The sequence below is a fragment of the Onthophagus taurus genome, chromosome 8, assembly GCF_036711975.1.
Source record: "Onthophagus taurus isolate NC chromosome 8, IU_Otau_3.0, whole genome shotgun sequence".
NCBI classification, from domain to species: domain Eukaryota; kingdom Metazoa; phylum Arthropoda; class Insecta; order Coleoptera; family Scarabaeidae; genus Onthophagus; species Onthophagus taurus.
In genome coordinates this window covers 4,868,708-4,884,846 of record NC_091973.1, presented here as the reverse complement: position 1 = coordinate 4,884,846, position 16,139 = coordinate 4,868,708, and the positions used below count along the sequence as shown (strand labels likewise).

The 16,139-nt window shown below is 34.1% G+C and overlaps 2 protein-coding genes across 3 annotated transcripts in view; both read right to left on the bottom strand.

Moving 5' to 3' along the window:
- Positions 1 to 12,382, bottom strand: part of LOC111425623 (plasma membrane calcium-transporting ATPase 3) — a 59,936-nt gene extending 47,554 nt beyond the window's left edge. Inside the window, exon 1 of the mRNA XM_023059763.2 lies at positions 11,227 to 12,382. The gene's annotated coding sequence lies outside the window, so the exon portion shown is untranslated. The remainder of the gene's footprint in view (positions 1 to 11,226) is intronic.
- Positions 9,867 to 16,046, bottom strand: LOC111425625 (epidermal growth factor receptor kinase substrate 8-like). Of its 2 annotated transcripts, none has more exons than XM_023059772.2 (8): positions 15,876 to 16,046; positions 14,182 to 14,483; positions 13,981 to 14,127; positions 12,796 to 13,905; positions 12,588 to 12,725; positions 12,407 to 12,518; positions 10,519 to 10,925; positions 9,867 to 10,461 (listed from the first exon to the last, which is right to left on the bottom strand). In XM_023059772.2, the coding sequence occupies exons 2-8, from the start codon at positions 14,431 to 14,433 to the stop codon at positions 10,387 to 10,389; spliced, it is 2,241 nt and encodes a 746-aa protein (XP_022915540.2). In that variant the 5' UTR covers positions 14,434 to 14,483; positions 15,876 to 16,046; the 3' UTR covers positions 9,867 to 10,386. The 2 variants fall into 2 exon arrangements, with proteins under 2 accessions (XP_022915540.2, XP_022915541.2); XM_023059773.2 differs by having other exon boundaries at positions 12,642 to 12,725.
- Between the last annotated feature and the right edge of the window lie 93 nt (positions 16,047 to 16,139).

The window sequence follows — 16,139 nt, the reverse complement described above, 5'->3', positions numbered from 1 at the left end:
AAAATTAATCAATTTCCGTGATAAAACACTCTGGATTCGGAGTTACTGCTTGAAATTTATGGCAGAAATGATCTCGGCCAAGTATTGTTCTTGATACTTGGGGCATAATACTTGGGGCGGCCGACATCTTCGAAGTCGGCTAAGTTTTAAACATTTCTGGGCATTTAAGGAAAAATATCAAAATTCTAAGTCGGCCGAGATTATTTCTTATATCACGATGAATACTTGGGATGAACCAGGTCTACCCTGCTATAAAGTTTACGGAAGAAGTATCTCGACTTCAAAGACAAATTAATCAATTTTTCGTGGTAAAACTCTCTGGATTAGGAGCATATTACAAATAATGAAGATATCTGATGTGACAGCTAAAATTATATATTTTTTAACAAGGGAGATAAAAAACACAATTCCGTATCAATTTTAGTAATTATCAGAGGATCATTTAGTTGCACAAAGAGATAAAAAAAGGTTGAAATACCAAAGCTGCAAAGTTAATGTAACCGTAAAGGGATATCAAAACAACATTCGATGATGTGGGATAGCATATCGAATGGTATTTCCCAAATTGGCAGTACAACACAGCATGCGTTTAATAAGCTGAGCTTTATTCACTTGGTTCCGGGTATTCGATTTCCGCGAACTTCCCCCGATATCTATAGTTTGATTGTGTTCAACTATCATGTCATTTCAATATTGAAATTCGGAGAAATGTTCTCAATATCTGTTTGGCTTAAAGTTAATTAGAGCTTAATACTGTTGATGTGATTGAATGAAAATGATTGGACAAGGGCTTATTGGTTGAACGAGTGGCAACAACTTTCGGTTTTGTTAAAATAATTCGTGGAATTCGCGTCGGGATATTGTCGTATTCCCGTAAATTAATTGTGTTTATGCAGAATTGTTTAATTTACAGGCACGCTTTGACTTCGGTTAGGTTTAACCGGAACAATTCCAATAATTGCCTAGTCGAATATCAAACCAATTCAACACTTAATGATAATCAGCCTAACATGTATTGTTGTTGCTTCGGTCACCGATTTCCATCTAAAATCAATATCAATACGTGCATAGAAATGTTTAATCCCAAGCACTCGAAAATATGGTTGAATTTGTAAATGAATTCGTGAAAGTTAGCGTATAAGCCGGCTTATATAAGCGTCGCATCTTTATGCGGTGCTAAAAGATATACGATTCGCACACTAACATGTTGCAGATGATCTTTGCTGCACGTGTAATAAAATAGGGATTTAAACAAAATATAATAAAAACTATTTTTAACTACAATGGAGGTTTTCGTTATACGCTCGCTATCAAACACGCGTTGTAGGCTGCGCTATGTAAATTCCACGTTTTCCATTTTTAATTAGTTAATCTTCTTTCGTTCAGAGTATTCACTATTTTTGTTTAACACGCAAACAATAGCGAGATCGGAGGTCACATTTATTTAAAACATAATAATACACGCGTATTATTACTAACTTTTTTTTAAAAAACAACCAATAATCGCATCATTCAATCGATAATCGGATATTGTTTTGATCATGCGCATTACTTTGTATTGGTGCGATAATATTATTGCGCATGATTTCTAATTTTTTTTCAACATCGTCTTCTTATTTAATAAAATTTTGTTTACGTATTCTCGCGCAATAAAACCGCTCTTGTTAAATTTAATACGTTTAGACTGACTAAGCGATGTCTATAATAAACTGGTATTTACTTTGTGTTTTGAATTCTGCATTATATCAAGGGCTAGGGTAATAAAGCAGAGCCGATTTCCGATAAACAAGAACGGACGGGATCCAACCTTCCTACGGGATATTGGAGATTTCACAGAATAAAAAGAGGAACGGAAAAAGACAATCGGACAACTTTTTTTATCGCCGTTTTCGTTTATTAATCGTGGAATAATTTTAATCGTACGGATTGAATATTCCCGGTATTTACCGAATGCGAAAAAGGATTTTTCTCTCGTACCAGTATCCCGAAGGATTTGCGATGGGATTTTTTTTACGATTTTATCTGTGACCCCGTCATATGCCCTGCTCTATAAAATCATCTCGCAAGAGAGTTAATAAAGGAACTTGTTTCCGATACGGATCAAGAGGAAAATTGCTACATTGAACCCAATTCGAAGATAAAAATTATATAGATGTATGTAAACCGACTTCATTTGAATGGATATTATTATAATTTCTTTGGCAACGAACTCCTCTCAGAATAAATGAGTCCTAGAAAAAACATTTGCTTTGTTGCGCTTCATTTCAATTCGCAAACGGTTTATACAGTCGATTATTTTTTGAGTATTGAAAAAACAAAAACATTTATTCACATATCGAGATGATTCAAACAAGCACATTTAACGATGACAAACCAGTGAGTAAACTATAACCTCATCTATTTCTAAGGATAAATTTTAAACATCGCAAAGCGTACACCTATTAAATGTACGCCCGCTCGTTCATAAAAAAAATGTACACGAAATATAAAGTTCTATGTATCATCTAGTAAACATAGCGCAAGAATTCAGGAACCTTTAGTTTCGGAGCGTGCCAGTTTTAAAACCGTGACGTCACCGAAAAATTCTCCACAGCCTCATTTTTCTAGGCGAACCCGTACTATACAGGTGTTGTGTTTCGTGCTATAAATCTAAATTTAAACGCGGACCTAATGCATCACCTCAATTGAGAAAACGACCTCGTTAGGGCTACTCAATAAATTAATTGCTTTCTTTAATCATAATATAAAGCAAAAATATTTTACTCTTAAAGCGATAAACGAAATCAAAGTCAAAAATTTATTGATAAATCTTTATGAAGAATATTGGTCCTATTATTTTCTTCTTAAATAATCTACGTAAAACATTAATATATGTGTGCAAAAGCTACAAAGCTAAAAATATAAAAACATTCGTGTTTAGTTTTGTTTTGATAGAATACAACCTTCAAACTTCTACTGCCTCGGCCGTGAGCGACCCCTGCTCAATAAATAAAAACGTTTTTTTCGAGAAGTACACAACATTATTAAGAAATATTTGTAATTAGAATGTATCACATCTAAACCTCTAATGCCTCGGCCGCAAGCGACCTCGGCTCAATAAATACAAGCGTTATCATTGGGATCTACTCTATACTTTTGAACATCGCACCAATTGATTAATAAGTGGTGGTTTATAAGGATATGTGTAATTTGACACAATTTATCACCTTCAAACCTCTACTGGTGGTTTTTAAGAATATTTGTAGTTTGATACAATTTATCACCTTCAAACCTCTACTGCCTCGGTCGCAAGCGACCTCGGCTCAATAAATAAAAACGTTTTCATCGAGTACACAACATTATTAACAAATATTTGGAATTTGATGGAATCTATCACATCCAAACCTCTAATGCCTCGGCCGCAAGCGACCTCGGCTCAATAAATACAAGCGTTATCATTGGGATGTACTCTATACTTTAGAAAATCGCACCAATTGATTAATAAGTGGTGGTTTATAAGGATATTTGTAATTTGATACAATTTATCACCTTCAAACCTCTACTGCCTCGGCCGTAAGCGAGCTCGGCTCAATAAATAAAAACGTTTTTATCGAGAAGTACACAACATTATTAAGAAATATTTGTAATTTGATGGAATCTATTACATCCAAACGTCAAATGCCTCGGCCGCAAGCGACATCGGCTCAATAAATACAAGCGTTATCATTGGGATCTACTCTATACTTTTGAAAATCGCACCAATTGATTAATAAGTGGTGGTTTATAAGGATATTTGTAATTTGATACAATTTATCACCTTCAAACCTCCACTGCCTCGGCCGCAAGCGACCTCGGCTCAATAAATAAACGTTTTCATCGAGGAGTACACAACATTATTAAAAAATATTTGTAATTTCATGAAATGTATCACATCTAAACCTCTAATGCCTCGGCCGCAAGCGACCTCGGCTCAATATATACAAGCGTTATCATTGGGATGTAGTCTATACTTTTGAAAATCGCACCAATTGATTAATAACTGGTTGTTTATAAGGATATGTGTAATTGGATACAATTTATCACCTTCAAACCTCTATTGCCTCGGTAGCAAGCGACCTCGGCTCAATAAATAGACGTTTTCATCGAGGAGTACACAACATTATTAAGAAATATTTGTAATTTGATGGAATGTATCACATCCAAACCTCTAATGCCTCGGCCGCAAGCGATCTCGGCTCAATAAATACAAGCGTTATCATTGGGATCTACTCTATACTTTTGAAAATCGCACCAATTGATTAATAAGTGGTGGTTTATAAGGATATGTGTAATTTGATACAATTTATCACCTTCAAACCTCTACTGCCTCGGTCGCAAGCGACCTCGGCTTAATAAATAAAAACGTTTTCATCGAGTATACAACATTATTAAGAAATATTTGTAATCTGATGGAATCTATCACATCCAAACCTCTAATGCCTCGGCCGCAAGCGACCTCGGCTCAATAAATACAAGCGTTATTATTGGGATGTACTCTATACTTTAGAAAATCGCACCAATTGATTAATAAGTGGTGGTTTATAAGGATATTTGTAATTTGATACAATTTATCACCTTCAAACCTCTACTGCCTCGGTCGCAAGCGACCTCGGCTCAATAAATAAAAACGTTATCATTGGGATGTACTCTATACTTTTGAAAATCGCACCAATTGATTAATAACTGGTGGTTTATAAGGATATTTGTAATTTGATACAATTTATCACCTTCAAACCTCTACTGCCTCGGTCGCAAGCGACCTCGGATCAATAAATAAAAACGTTTTCATCGATTACACAACATTACTAAGAAATATTTGTAATTTGATGGAATGTATCACATCTAAACCTCTAATGCCTCGGCCGCAAGCGACCTCGGCTCAATAAATACAAGCGTTATCATTGGGATGTAGTCTATACTTTTGAAAATCGCACCAATTGATTAATAACTGGTGGTTTATAAGGATATTTGTAATTTGATGCAATTTATCACCTTCAAACCTCTACTGCCTCGGTCGCAAGCGACCTCGGCTCACTAAATAAGAACGTTTTCATCGGGTACACAACATTATTAAGAAATATTTGTAATTTGGTGGAATCTATCACATCCAAACCTCTAATGCCTCGGCCGCAAGCGACCTCGGCTCAATAAATACAAACGTTATCATTGGGATGTACTCTATACTTTTGAAAATCGCACCAATTGATTAATAAGTGGTGGTTTATAAGGATATTTGTAATTTGATACAATTTATCACCTTCAAACCTCTACTGCCTCGGTCGCAAGCGACCTCGGCTCAATAAATAAAAACGTTATCATTGGGATGTACTCTATACTTTTGAAAATCGCACCAATTGATTAATAACTGGTGGTTTATAAGGATATTTGTAATTTGATACAATTTATCACCTTCAAACCTCTACTGCCTCGGTCGCAAGCGACCTCGGCTCAATAAATAAAAACGTTTTCACCGATTACACAACATTACTAAGAAATATTTGTAATTTGATGGAATGTATCACATCTAAACCTCTAATGCCTCGGCCGCAAGCGACCTCGGCTCAATAAATACAAACGTTATCATTGGGATGTACTCTATACTTTTGAAAATCGCACCAATTGATTAATAACTGGTGGTTTATAAGGATATTTGTAATTTGATACAATTTATCACCTTCAAACCTCTACTGCCTCGGTCGCAAGCGACCTCGGCTCAATAAATAAAAACGTTTTCATCGATTACACAACATTACTAAGAAATATTTGTAATTTGATGGAATGTATCACATCTAAACCTCTAATGCCTCGGCCGCAAGCGACCTCGGCTCAATAAATACAAGCGTTATCATTGGGATGTAGTCTATACTTTTGAAAATCGCACCAATTGATTAATAACTGGTGGTTTATAAGGATATTTGTAATTTGATGCAATTTATCACCTTCAAACCTCTACTGCCTCGGCCGCAAGCGACCTCGGCTCAATAAATACAAGCGTTATCATTGGGATCTATTCTATACTTTTGAAAATCGCACCAATTGATTAATAAGTGGTGGTTTATAAGGATATTTGTAATTTGATACAATTTATCACCTTCAAACCTCTACTGCCTCGGTCGCAAGCGACCTCGGCTCAATAAATAAAAACGGTTTAATCGAGTACACAGCATTATTAAGAAATATTTGGAATTTGATGGAATCTATCACATCCAAACCTCTAATGCCTCGGCCGCAAGCGACCTCGGCTCAATAAACATAAAAATTATCATCGGGATGACCACAATTTTTTTTTAAATCGATCAAAATTGATTAATAACTAATTATTTTCACGGAATACTTATAATTGTATGAAAATTTTTAGGTTCAAAGCCATGTTGACAAAACACCACCATTAATACAAAAAAATCTCTGTAGGTGGCACCACGTGACGATGATAACTACAAAAACTATAAAGATCTAACCTCAAAGTTTGTAAAAATCGATGATTTTTGGTTAAATCGAAGATACATGTAATTAAAAAACATATTTATCGGGTTTAAACTTGAATATTTATAACTAAACGTTGATTTTTATCGGGAAAATTCGTCAAAATAAATTTTTCGAGAACATTCTAGAATGTTTTGGAACTTTGGTTACTAAAACACGAAATTTAGATAAAAAACGAAGTAGGACTCACCAAATATTGATGTTATTCTTATATTTATGTCTCACTTTGTATCTTTACACGAATTTAACTAAATTTAATCGGAAATATCACCAAAAATTGCACCGCTTAAAACACGCGTGGTGGTTTTAGGGGACGATTTGAAACACTAACCGAAACGACATCTAGCGGCCGAATATTAGGGGGGAAAAATATTTGTGAATAATAAATTAAAAATTCCTTTAATATCAAAATAAATAATTTGTTAATTAAAAACGATTTAATTAAAAAATTAATTAAATTTAGATTAATCGCGATTTTGGGGGTAATTTAACTCAATAAAAAATTAGAGGTGGCGCCACTTAAAAACGTGTTTTCTAACCTCTAAATAATCTCAATAATTTATTCCAAATTTAAATTTTAATTGTTATACGAAAATTAACAAATAAAACTAAATAGTACTCACTGAATATGTATGTTATTGTCGTTTGAGCGTTTTGTAAGCAACTTATACGATGGGTTTAGCAAATCTTTTGATGTACTAATGAGTAACGCTACCTATCGTCTGTGAGTTTCTGGTTTTGCGGTTCATATCAAAGGAGGTAGAAATAGATATGAAACATATAGATATTAGCATAATACTTGCATTCAATGTTATAGTTTGTAATATACAAATTAATTAATGTTTAATTTGTGAGTGATAAATAATATTTTGAGGGGGTTGATTTCACAACAAAATAATTAAACTCTAAAATTTCAAAGACCATTTCTCTAATTAAATATTGAAGCACCGAATGATCGGATTAGTAAATTACGTAATTGTTGCAGTACAAATGGTATCTATTACAAAAGCGCAGTGGGATTTTGATTAATACATTTGATGGTTCTACTAAAGGTAACATCACCGTTTGGTCAATATATTATTAACCCGTACAAAATCGAGCCACTATTGTGGAAAAAAGCATTGAAAACGAAATCGATAGCTCTTGAACTGTAAAGCCGGGTCTGTGAATTCTCTGTGCCGTCGCTTTTGAAACTATCGATTGCACAGTCCGCCGGAATAAATACTTACCAACTTCCCCCGACCCTTATTTTTTTCTATACAAACGAATTTCGTAGTACGCGAATTTTTAAGAAAGTAAAATTGAAAAAAAAAATTGTTTCGCATTACAAAAATCGATTTTTGATTTATTGAGGACCGCAGCCTGAAGCCGCATTCTTGATAAGGTGAGTAACCATGTAAAAGATCGTAACAGAATTCATAAGCAATGCGAGTTACGTCACCTATTATGTCATCGCACAAATCGTCGAGAAGATTAAGGTTAAATTGAAAAAAAAGCTGTTAGTTTTCAGAATTGAAGACATTGACTAACACAATTTAACTCAATTAAAGGTGTTAATATAATTCTTAGAAAAACACAATTATGTATAAAATATAAATGTTATGAGTTCACATTGTTATTCGTCCCAAAAACATTCGAATTTATTAATAGTAAATGCAGTTGTTGCCACGACAGATGTAAGAAGCGGAACGAGCAAGTTTGATCATAAATCCCGCAAACAAAATAATTAATAACAAGTTAGTTAAATATATGTCTCGAAAGCATCGGGTGAACATATAATGTACGAGTTCTGATCTCCATAATTTGCTCATTCGTCCTAATTTCAAAATGTGGGCCAAACCGTTGACCGGATTCAGTAGTCGTACATATATTTCAATGGCAGATAAAAGTCGCCCGTTTCAAATAATCGATCTGCACAGGACAGCCTCTTATTATGGCATTAAGACTAAACGGATCTATTGCGACCCGCAGAAAACCTTTTAACATAATGAAGGTCGCCCACATTAGTCTTTCCCCAGAGCGATCTATTTGAGATTGCTATTCTAAATTTATCACTTTCCGTCCATCATCTCCACACAAATGACACCCGAAGAAAGGTTAACATCTCATTATATACCTCGAATTAATTTGGAAATTAAATTGAGTGCCAGAGAAAATTAACTAATTTATTTACGTTTTTTTATATCATCGCATAGACAACCAACATCGCGTCATTAAAGATAACCTTATCAAGTAAAAACACAAAGTTAGAACCAAAGGTCTTTATATTTCCTGATTAATGACTCACTCATAATTATATTATTTTAATTATCAATCCAAGAAAATCTAAAAATGACTCAACCGAAATGATTAAAACAAATTCTAAATAAAAGTATCTAATGATTACATCTCACTTAGTATTCTATTATTAGAAAATATAAACTGAACAACAAACAAAATATATACAAATGTCTAGACATCACCAATAAAGATAGTTTTATTTGTTATTCAAATAGTATTCGATTTTGGGAGTTTCAATAAATATTAAAATTATTCTTTAATTTTAATATAAGAAAAATAATTTAAGAAAACATAATTTTTTCATTCTCAACCGGTTTCGATTTTTTTATGATCATCTTCAACGATTTTTGATATGTTCTCAACATGTCCAGACATCCGAATAGACATGAAATCAATGAGATTATTGAATCTTGGATGTCTTTCTGGGCATTCTGCTCTCTCCTATAAACTTGGATGTCGGTAATTGAGTCCTTCATGGACAGGTAATTCATTTTTGCCGTTTCCTTGCTATGGTTAAGCTACTTACTGCTGCAAAGCTAAAGTTGTAAAAAACATTAAACTTACATGATGCTAAGTAGCAAATAGTTATATAAAACGAGGAATTGATAGATTTTAAGGCTAAATACATCCACTGGGATTCTAGAAGCCAACATACATGGCTCAGAGATTCGAACAGGAATATTTTATGAAATATGTGACAGTGCGATATGACTTAGATCACTTCTAGTCTTCTTAATTAATAAGAAGGAGAATTAGGTAAAGTTTCAAAATTGATTTGGAACAACTTAAAAGCCCTAATACACATAATCCTTTTCACTAGAGTACCAATCAAAGCAATGCGAAAGTGCTATGATTGCCAATTTTTACGTGGTAAAATCTTTTTCAGAAGTAAAATGAAATTTTGAAGCCATTTTGAAAGTTAGGGTTGGATTGTGTTATTGAGGATGGGTAAATAAAAGTATCTAATAATTAATCTGAGTATTATATTATTAGAAAATATAAAACTAATCAAATAAAGTATATACGACCATATTTCTTATTCAAATAATATTTGAATTAGGGAGTTTGAATAAAAATAAAATCGATTCTTCATTTTTAATATGAAGATTTATTAAGAAAAAAACTGCTAACAACACCCCTCTACAATGAAAATAAAACTAACATAATATAGAGATGCTCAATAGTAAAATACGTCAAAACCATATTTCTTAAAATAAAATAATGAGAGCTTTAATTTCTATATAATCCTTTGTTACTTGATCTTTAGGGATTATCTTAACAAATTTGTATCGTCCGTCATAGGATCTGATTTAATGGGAAAGAAAGGGCTTCAAAGCATACTGTGTTTGTGTAATTGCGGGCAGGTTCTTTGATTTAATGCAATGGAAAGGAAAGAGAGCTTAACTGTAGGATGCGTAGTTGGGTCTGATCTATACACAGATCAGATTTGATGGAGTGAATAGAGGGCTTAAGAGGGATTGTATTTGTGTAGTTGGAGTGTAAATCATCTCTCATTATTGTAATTCTAAATCAATGGCTCACATAAAAATATATAACCTCTAAAATAAAATAAAATTGTGTCATCCGTAAAATGTCTCCTTGTTTTTAGTCTTCTTTCTCAAATTTCTCCCTTGCTTTAGCTAAAATAGCTCTTAACTCTGATGATCTCACAGTTTGGTACTAATAAAATAAATTCATAAATTTGTGAACTAAATTAAACATCCAGTTTATACTTACACCGCAAACGTTTTTCTGAATAGTCAGCTGAGAATATAATCTTTTCCCTTCGAGGGGACCGGCTATTTTTTCAGCATTATCTTTGTTTAACCCCAAAATTTGATGTCCAGAAAAATTTTTTAATTTTGTACAAACCGATGGTGAGAACTCTTTAGCAGCTAACCAGCTTTCGACCTCGGACGGATTTGACTTTTGGTTTATGTACACCTCTGGGGTCTGTTTAATGTCAAGATCAGTTCTCTTGTTGCGGAATAACGACAGCACTGTGTTAAGCTCGTCATACATTTTCTCCCCGTTTGTCATAGTTGATTTAATCGAAGCCGTACGTTTCAATGTCGAAACGGGGGTTGTTGGTGCCGTGTCAATTGGAGGCATTGGGGGTGGCGGTGGAGGTGGAGTTTCTGGTTCTAATTATATTATTTTTAATTTAGCTACCAATTAACACCAACACAAAAGCAACATTTAAAGACAATTTCGCTCCCTGAAGATGATTAAACAAATCGAAATCGGTCGAAAATATTTTTGAGTAAATTATACCAAAAAAAACACGTTATGCGTGATTCTTATTTATTGCATAAACACATACGCTTAGACTACAAAGTTAGTTGCGGTGTTGTAGATAAAAAGAAAGGGGGGTATCATATATTGTACCCTAACCTATATAATCGTCGAACGCGATTTTGGGGAATAATGAATGAAATGACTCACCGAAAGGGGCTCCCGGAAAACCATAAACAGCCTGGAACGCGAATTGAATGAGAATAACGCACTATTTCACGAAAACCAGCATAATATGTACGCTATTTTAGCACTATTGTTAACTCGGACATCCCAACACATGTGAACTGATTTCAGGACTATCCGTGTGAAGTTGGCGTTTTACGTTTATTAAAACGGACGCAAGGGGGCGTCACAAAAAAAAAATAAAAATTTAAATTATGGCGGGTTTTCAAAATAAAAAAAAATTAAATTTGAAAGATCTATTTTAAAGTAAAAAACGAGAAAATTATGACTCCCCAACGATCCCCTGGCCTTTGTTTATAATAACGACGAGATCGTACTAAGATCTTAAACCACGCTGCTCCTGTACTTTTTCGTTTCGGTATTTTTAGTACCAGCTTAGATCTAAATTTAGACTACTATAGACTTCGCATACACCAGAATACGTTAATGAATTGTGTTTCGAAAGAACCCGACTTAATTTAAAAGAGCTAAGAGAAAAACGAACCACCAGAGATTGCTTTTTTAATAATTTAATCACTTTTAATTGAAACGCGAGATTTGTTTGATTCATCGGGTTACGAAACTATTTGAAAAATTCGAATAAATATTGTTGCCAAATATTCGCCCTATTATAACTACAAAACGGTTAAATAAGCACGCGACATAGTTGCTTAAATTATTCGAAATAATAAGCACCAGCCAACAATCGACAAAAGCTGGTCCATTTTATTTCGCTTAAATTATCATGTTATTGGTAAAATTAATACAATTAGAAAAAACTTATATACAAGTGCCCCCAAAAAGAATAAAATCTTAATCTCATCTCCCTTCTATTTTTTTAACCAAAAGAATACGTAAAAAGGTGTGATCTTTTTTTGGCATGAGCATGATTAAAATTACGTAAAAACCTTCAATGTCCCAATAAAAAAATACAAACGAGAGCAACGTCGACAACCACAAAATAAAACATTAAAACACTAGAACATATAACAAATGTACAGATACAAAGCGTTCGTACGTATTATTCAAGTATATAACAAAATAATAATAATAATAATAAAAATAATAACATATCGTACAATTCAGCAGACAAAACGGACGGAAGAGAGACGTTTACGAAGACAAAAATAATCCGGTCAAAAATACCGGAACTCTCCCTTCTTACCGAGCCTTTGCTGCCGAATTTGTTCCGCAGAAGCCGTGTTTACAGAAGGAGGACTTGAAACATGATCCGAACCGTGTACTTGGCCATCACTAAAGCGATCTGACGACGAATCCTAAAAAAAATTACAAGTTTTTAATCAAAAAATCATCATTTTTTAAAACTTTTTTATTTCAACGCTAACCGGTCTATTTCCATAATGAGCATAGAGTGGGTTGTTGTAAATATCCGGATTTACCTTTGTCACAATCGTATGTGGTACATGAGCAACTTCACCTTTGAAGTTACGAGCTTTCCACCATTTTCGACTATCATCAAGTATCTAAAAAAAATTTGTGTAATTTTTAAGACAAAAATAATTAATTTAACCAAATAATTAAATTAATAGTTACTTCTAAATATTCTCCTCGCACAACAGTTAATTCCTTATCATTATTAGCTGTTCTAGGATAAGTAACTTTAACAATTTGGGCGTTCCTCTTTTGTAATGATTCCAACCAATTATCTTGAAGTCTTTTGAAGCTACGATCATCTCCATTACGCTCAATAGAATCAACAGAAATATCGCTGCGAGCACTTATAGGGTCCATGTCTCTTTCCGGTTCAATTTTCGGTTCTCTATCGTGATTGTCGCTGTATCTTCCGCCGTTTAAGAACATATTATCTTGATTGGAAGTGTCATAATCGTTGTAGTCGCTGCTATACTCATTATGCATATCGCGGAAATGTTTACTGTCCGATTCCAATTCATCAACGACTTTATAATCGGGACTCCATTTGTCAAGAAAGACCGGGTGATATGATGGTACTTGCGCTTTCCATTCATCTCTCGGAACTAACCAAGCATTTCCCAATGAATGCCATAACTCTGTTTCTTTACTTGTTACACAATTTGCAAGCAAATTAATTGCATCCCTTGTAAGTAAAGGTGCAATTACCTTATGGGGCAAATGAAGGTCGAAATAAGTATCGTGGGATGCTTCCACGATTAACGCAAGCGGTGTAAAAAGAAAATGAACCAGTTCCGGTGCGTTTGGATCGTGAATGTGGGCTCTTAATTTCGCAAGGAGGTTAAAAGAGAGTTTAAATTTTTGGAAAATATCAATAAATTCATTTTCGTGCGGTGGTTTGGTCCTCATCTTCAACATACCATCGCCGTTATAACCCTTCTTACTCTTTCTATTCCGTTTTCGACGTTCAAGTTCTTTCGAAGCAGCAGCGGCAACTTGTAACCGGGCGATAAATTTTTCGATATCATCGAAACAATGATTTAAAACCGTCACGTCTCGTTCATACTGATCGCTGGTGGTCGAACTATTGTCGTCGTTGTTGGTGGCCAATTCCGAGTCGATTTCCCGGTAATCTCTTGAGGCCATCACGTGTTGTCCTGGTGGTTTTTGACTTTGCGGCGGTATGCTAGTTTTTCTACTACGCGTTAATGTTTTTCCCATCTGAAGTTGTTTTAAATCTTCGACGAGGTCTTGGGCGGAGATACTCTGACACTGAGGAATAAAAAATAAAATTATCGATAACGATTTTTTGGTAAATTGATATCAGAGATAATAATAACGTTTTACCTGGAATATGTGCATTTCAATTGGATGAGATGAGTTACTATTTGTGACACTGAAAACGAGGATATTGTTGTACATTTCCATTGGATCTGCGCTTGTAAATGCTGTTGGTTCTTGAATGTTATCGTATGGAAATCGTTCCATAATACCCTAAACGAACAGAAACGTTTTGAAAGTTGTATTAATAAAGGTGGCTTTACTAACCCCAGTTTCGTAATCCATAATTAATATCGAAGAGCGGTCGAGTCTTAATTGCATTTTCTGTGACCAAATTCCATTAGATTTCTCCAATTGGAGAAGTCTTCGCATGCCATCTTTCGAATTGGTGATGCCATTATCTTTAGCTACGGTAAAAGTAGCGAGGTGTTCGACCAAATAGACGAGTTTGTCGTCGACGTTTCGGTCATCGCGATCTATGTCGTCATCCCGCGAATATCCATTGGAATGATAAGCCATGTTTTATGTTTTCTTTTAACGTTGCTTTTTAAATAAATTCGCGTTGAATCCTAAAACAATTCATCAACGATTGGTATCACGTTTAATTGAAGTCTGCCGACGATGATAATCGGTAGATAATAAATAATTTTTTTAAATTAATAAAATTAAAAAAATACAATAAAGCACGGTAGTTGATTGATTTTATCGAATTCAATTGGATATATTAAACTTAAAAGATACGTTTGTAGTCATTAAAAAATCGATTTGATAATATTTTAGATAATTAATAAATAATTTAATTTAATGGAGAAATCAAGTTAATTTAGAAAGTTGATAATTAAAATATAAATAATAAAATTTCAAAGGAAATTAAGTAATGAGTAAGATTTTAATCGTATTTTTTTAAATTTATTGACACAACCTATTGATCTCAATCAAATTTTGTGTGCTAAATATTTTTATTATCAGTGCACTGTTATCAATAATTTTACTGATAATAGTGAATCATTTTATATTGTGGATTTCGACGTAGATGTTTTGAAATAAAACGAAATCAAGAAAAGAAGCCGACGCGCACTTTCTCTGTTGCCGCAAAAGTAATTAATAAAATAATGGCGAGCTTGCCAGCTAAAGCGGGTACAATGAGGCAATGTTATCAAAAAGGAAACGACAAAACGGCAGTAAACACCGGAAATCGGACGACGGGAATTTAAATGAGCGAGCCCGCGTTTATCATTGTCGCTAAACGTTTGGAAATTGACGAAGAGAAAGTTAAAAAAACAAAAATTTTCTAATACTCAATTTATTTTATTTATCTAGGAAAAAAACTCTTATTTTCGTTTCCGCTAATTTCCAATAATCCAGTGAAAGCAACGTGCCTGTTTTTTTTTTTTGTAACATTAAACTAAGGATTAAAGAGCCATCAAAGATAAGATAACAACTATTATTATTGTCTTACATCAGTTCAAAGCAATTTCGAAAACATTTTTCAAAAAAAATTTTTGAGTAATCGTTTTTTTAAATTTTAATAATATCGTTCTATTTCAGACTCTCTTCGTCTCACAACACGAAATGTTGTCACTCTACGTACACATGCCACACCTTTAAGGCCGAGGTATTCGAGGAATGTCAACAATTCCATACAAACAACAACGACTTAATATTACAATGTAATATTTAAAAAAATTTAAATACACAATCCAAACACGTTTTCGTTAAATATTTAAGATGTCTTTTAAAAAAAATTAATCACTACTTTAAAAATGTTTAAAAAATATATTTAAAAAACAGTTGTGGAAAGCTTGGAAATGCGGAAATTTGCCGTTGACGGAGAACCGACGTGGCCGCATAACAATGCTGGGCGAAAAAAACGAGGACCGTCTCGAAGAACGACTCGGGGAGAGCTTATTTAAACGTGTTTGGGGGGCCAACGCGGGGGCGAACTCGAAATGTTGTCATACCAATCAGACGGAGTTGATGAACCGCATCCCTGGTACACTTTTTTCCGGTCGTCTTTTACGCACTCATTTCACTCGAAAACGTATCGCTTGAGTCGTCCGAAGTCGCTATCTACACGAACGCGTATACCTGTGCACCTCGCACACCTGACGGTAAATTTCAGAGATTGCGCACACCGCGCTTAGCTCTTAGGCGCCATTATTGTGCCTCAGGTAAACCGTAATTAAAATACCTGGAGGGAAACACCAAATGGTTTTTGCAAAATC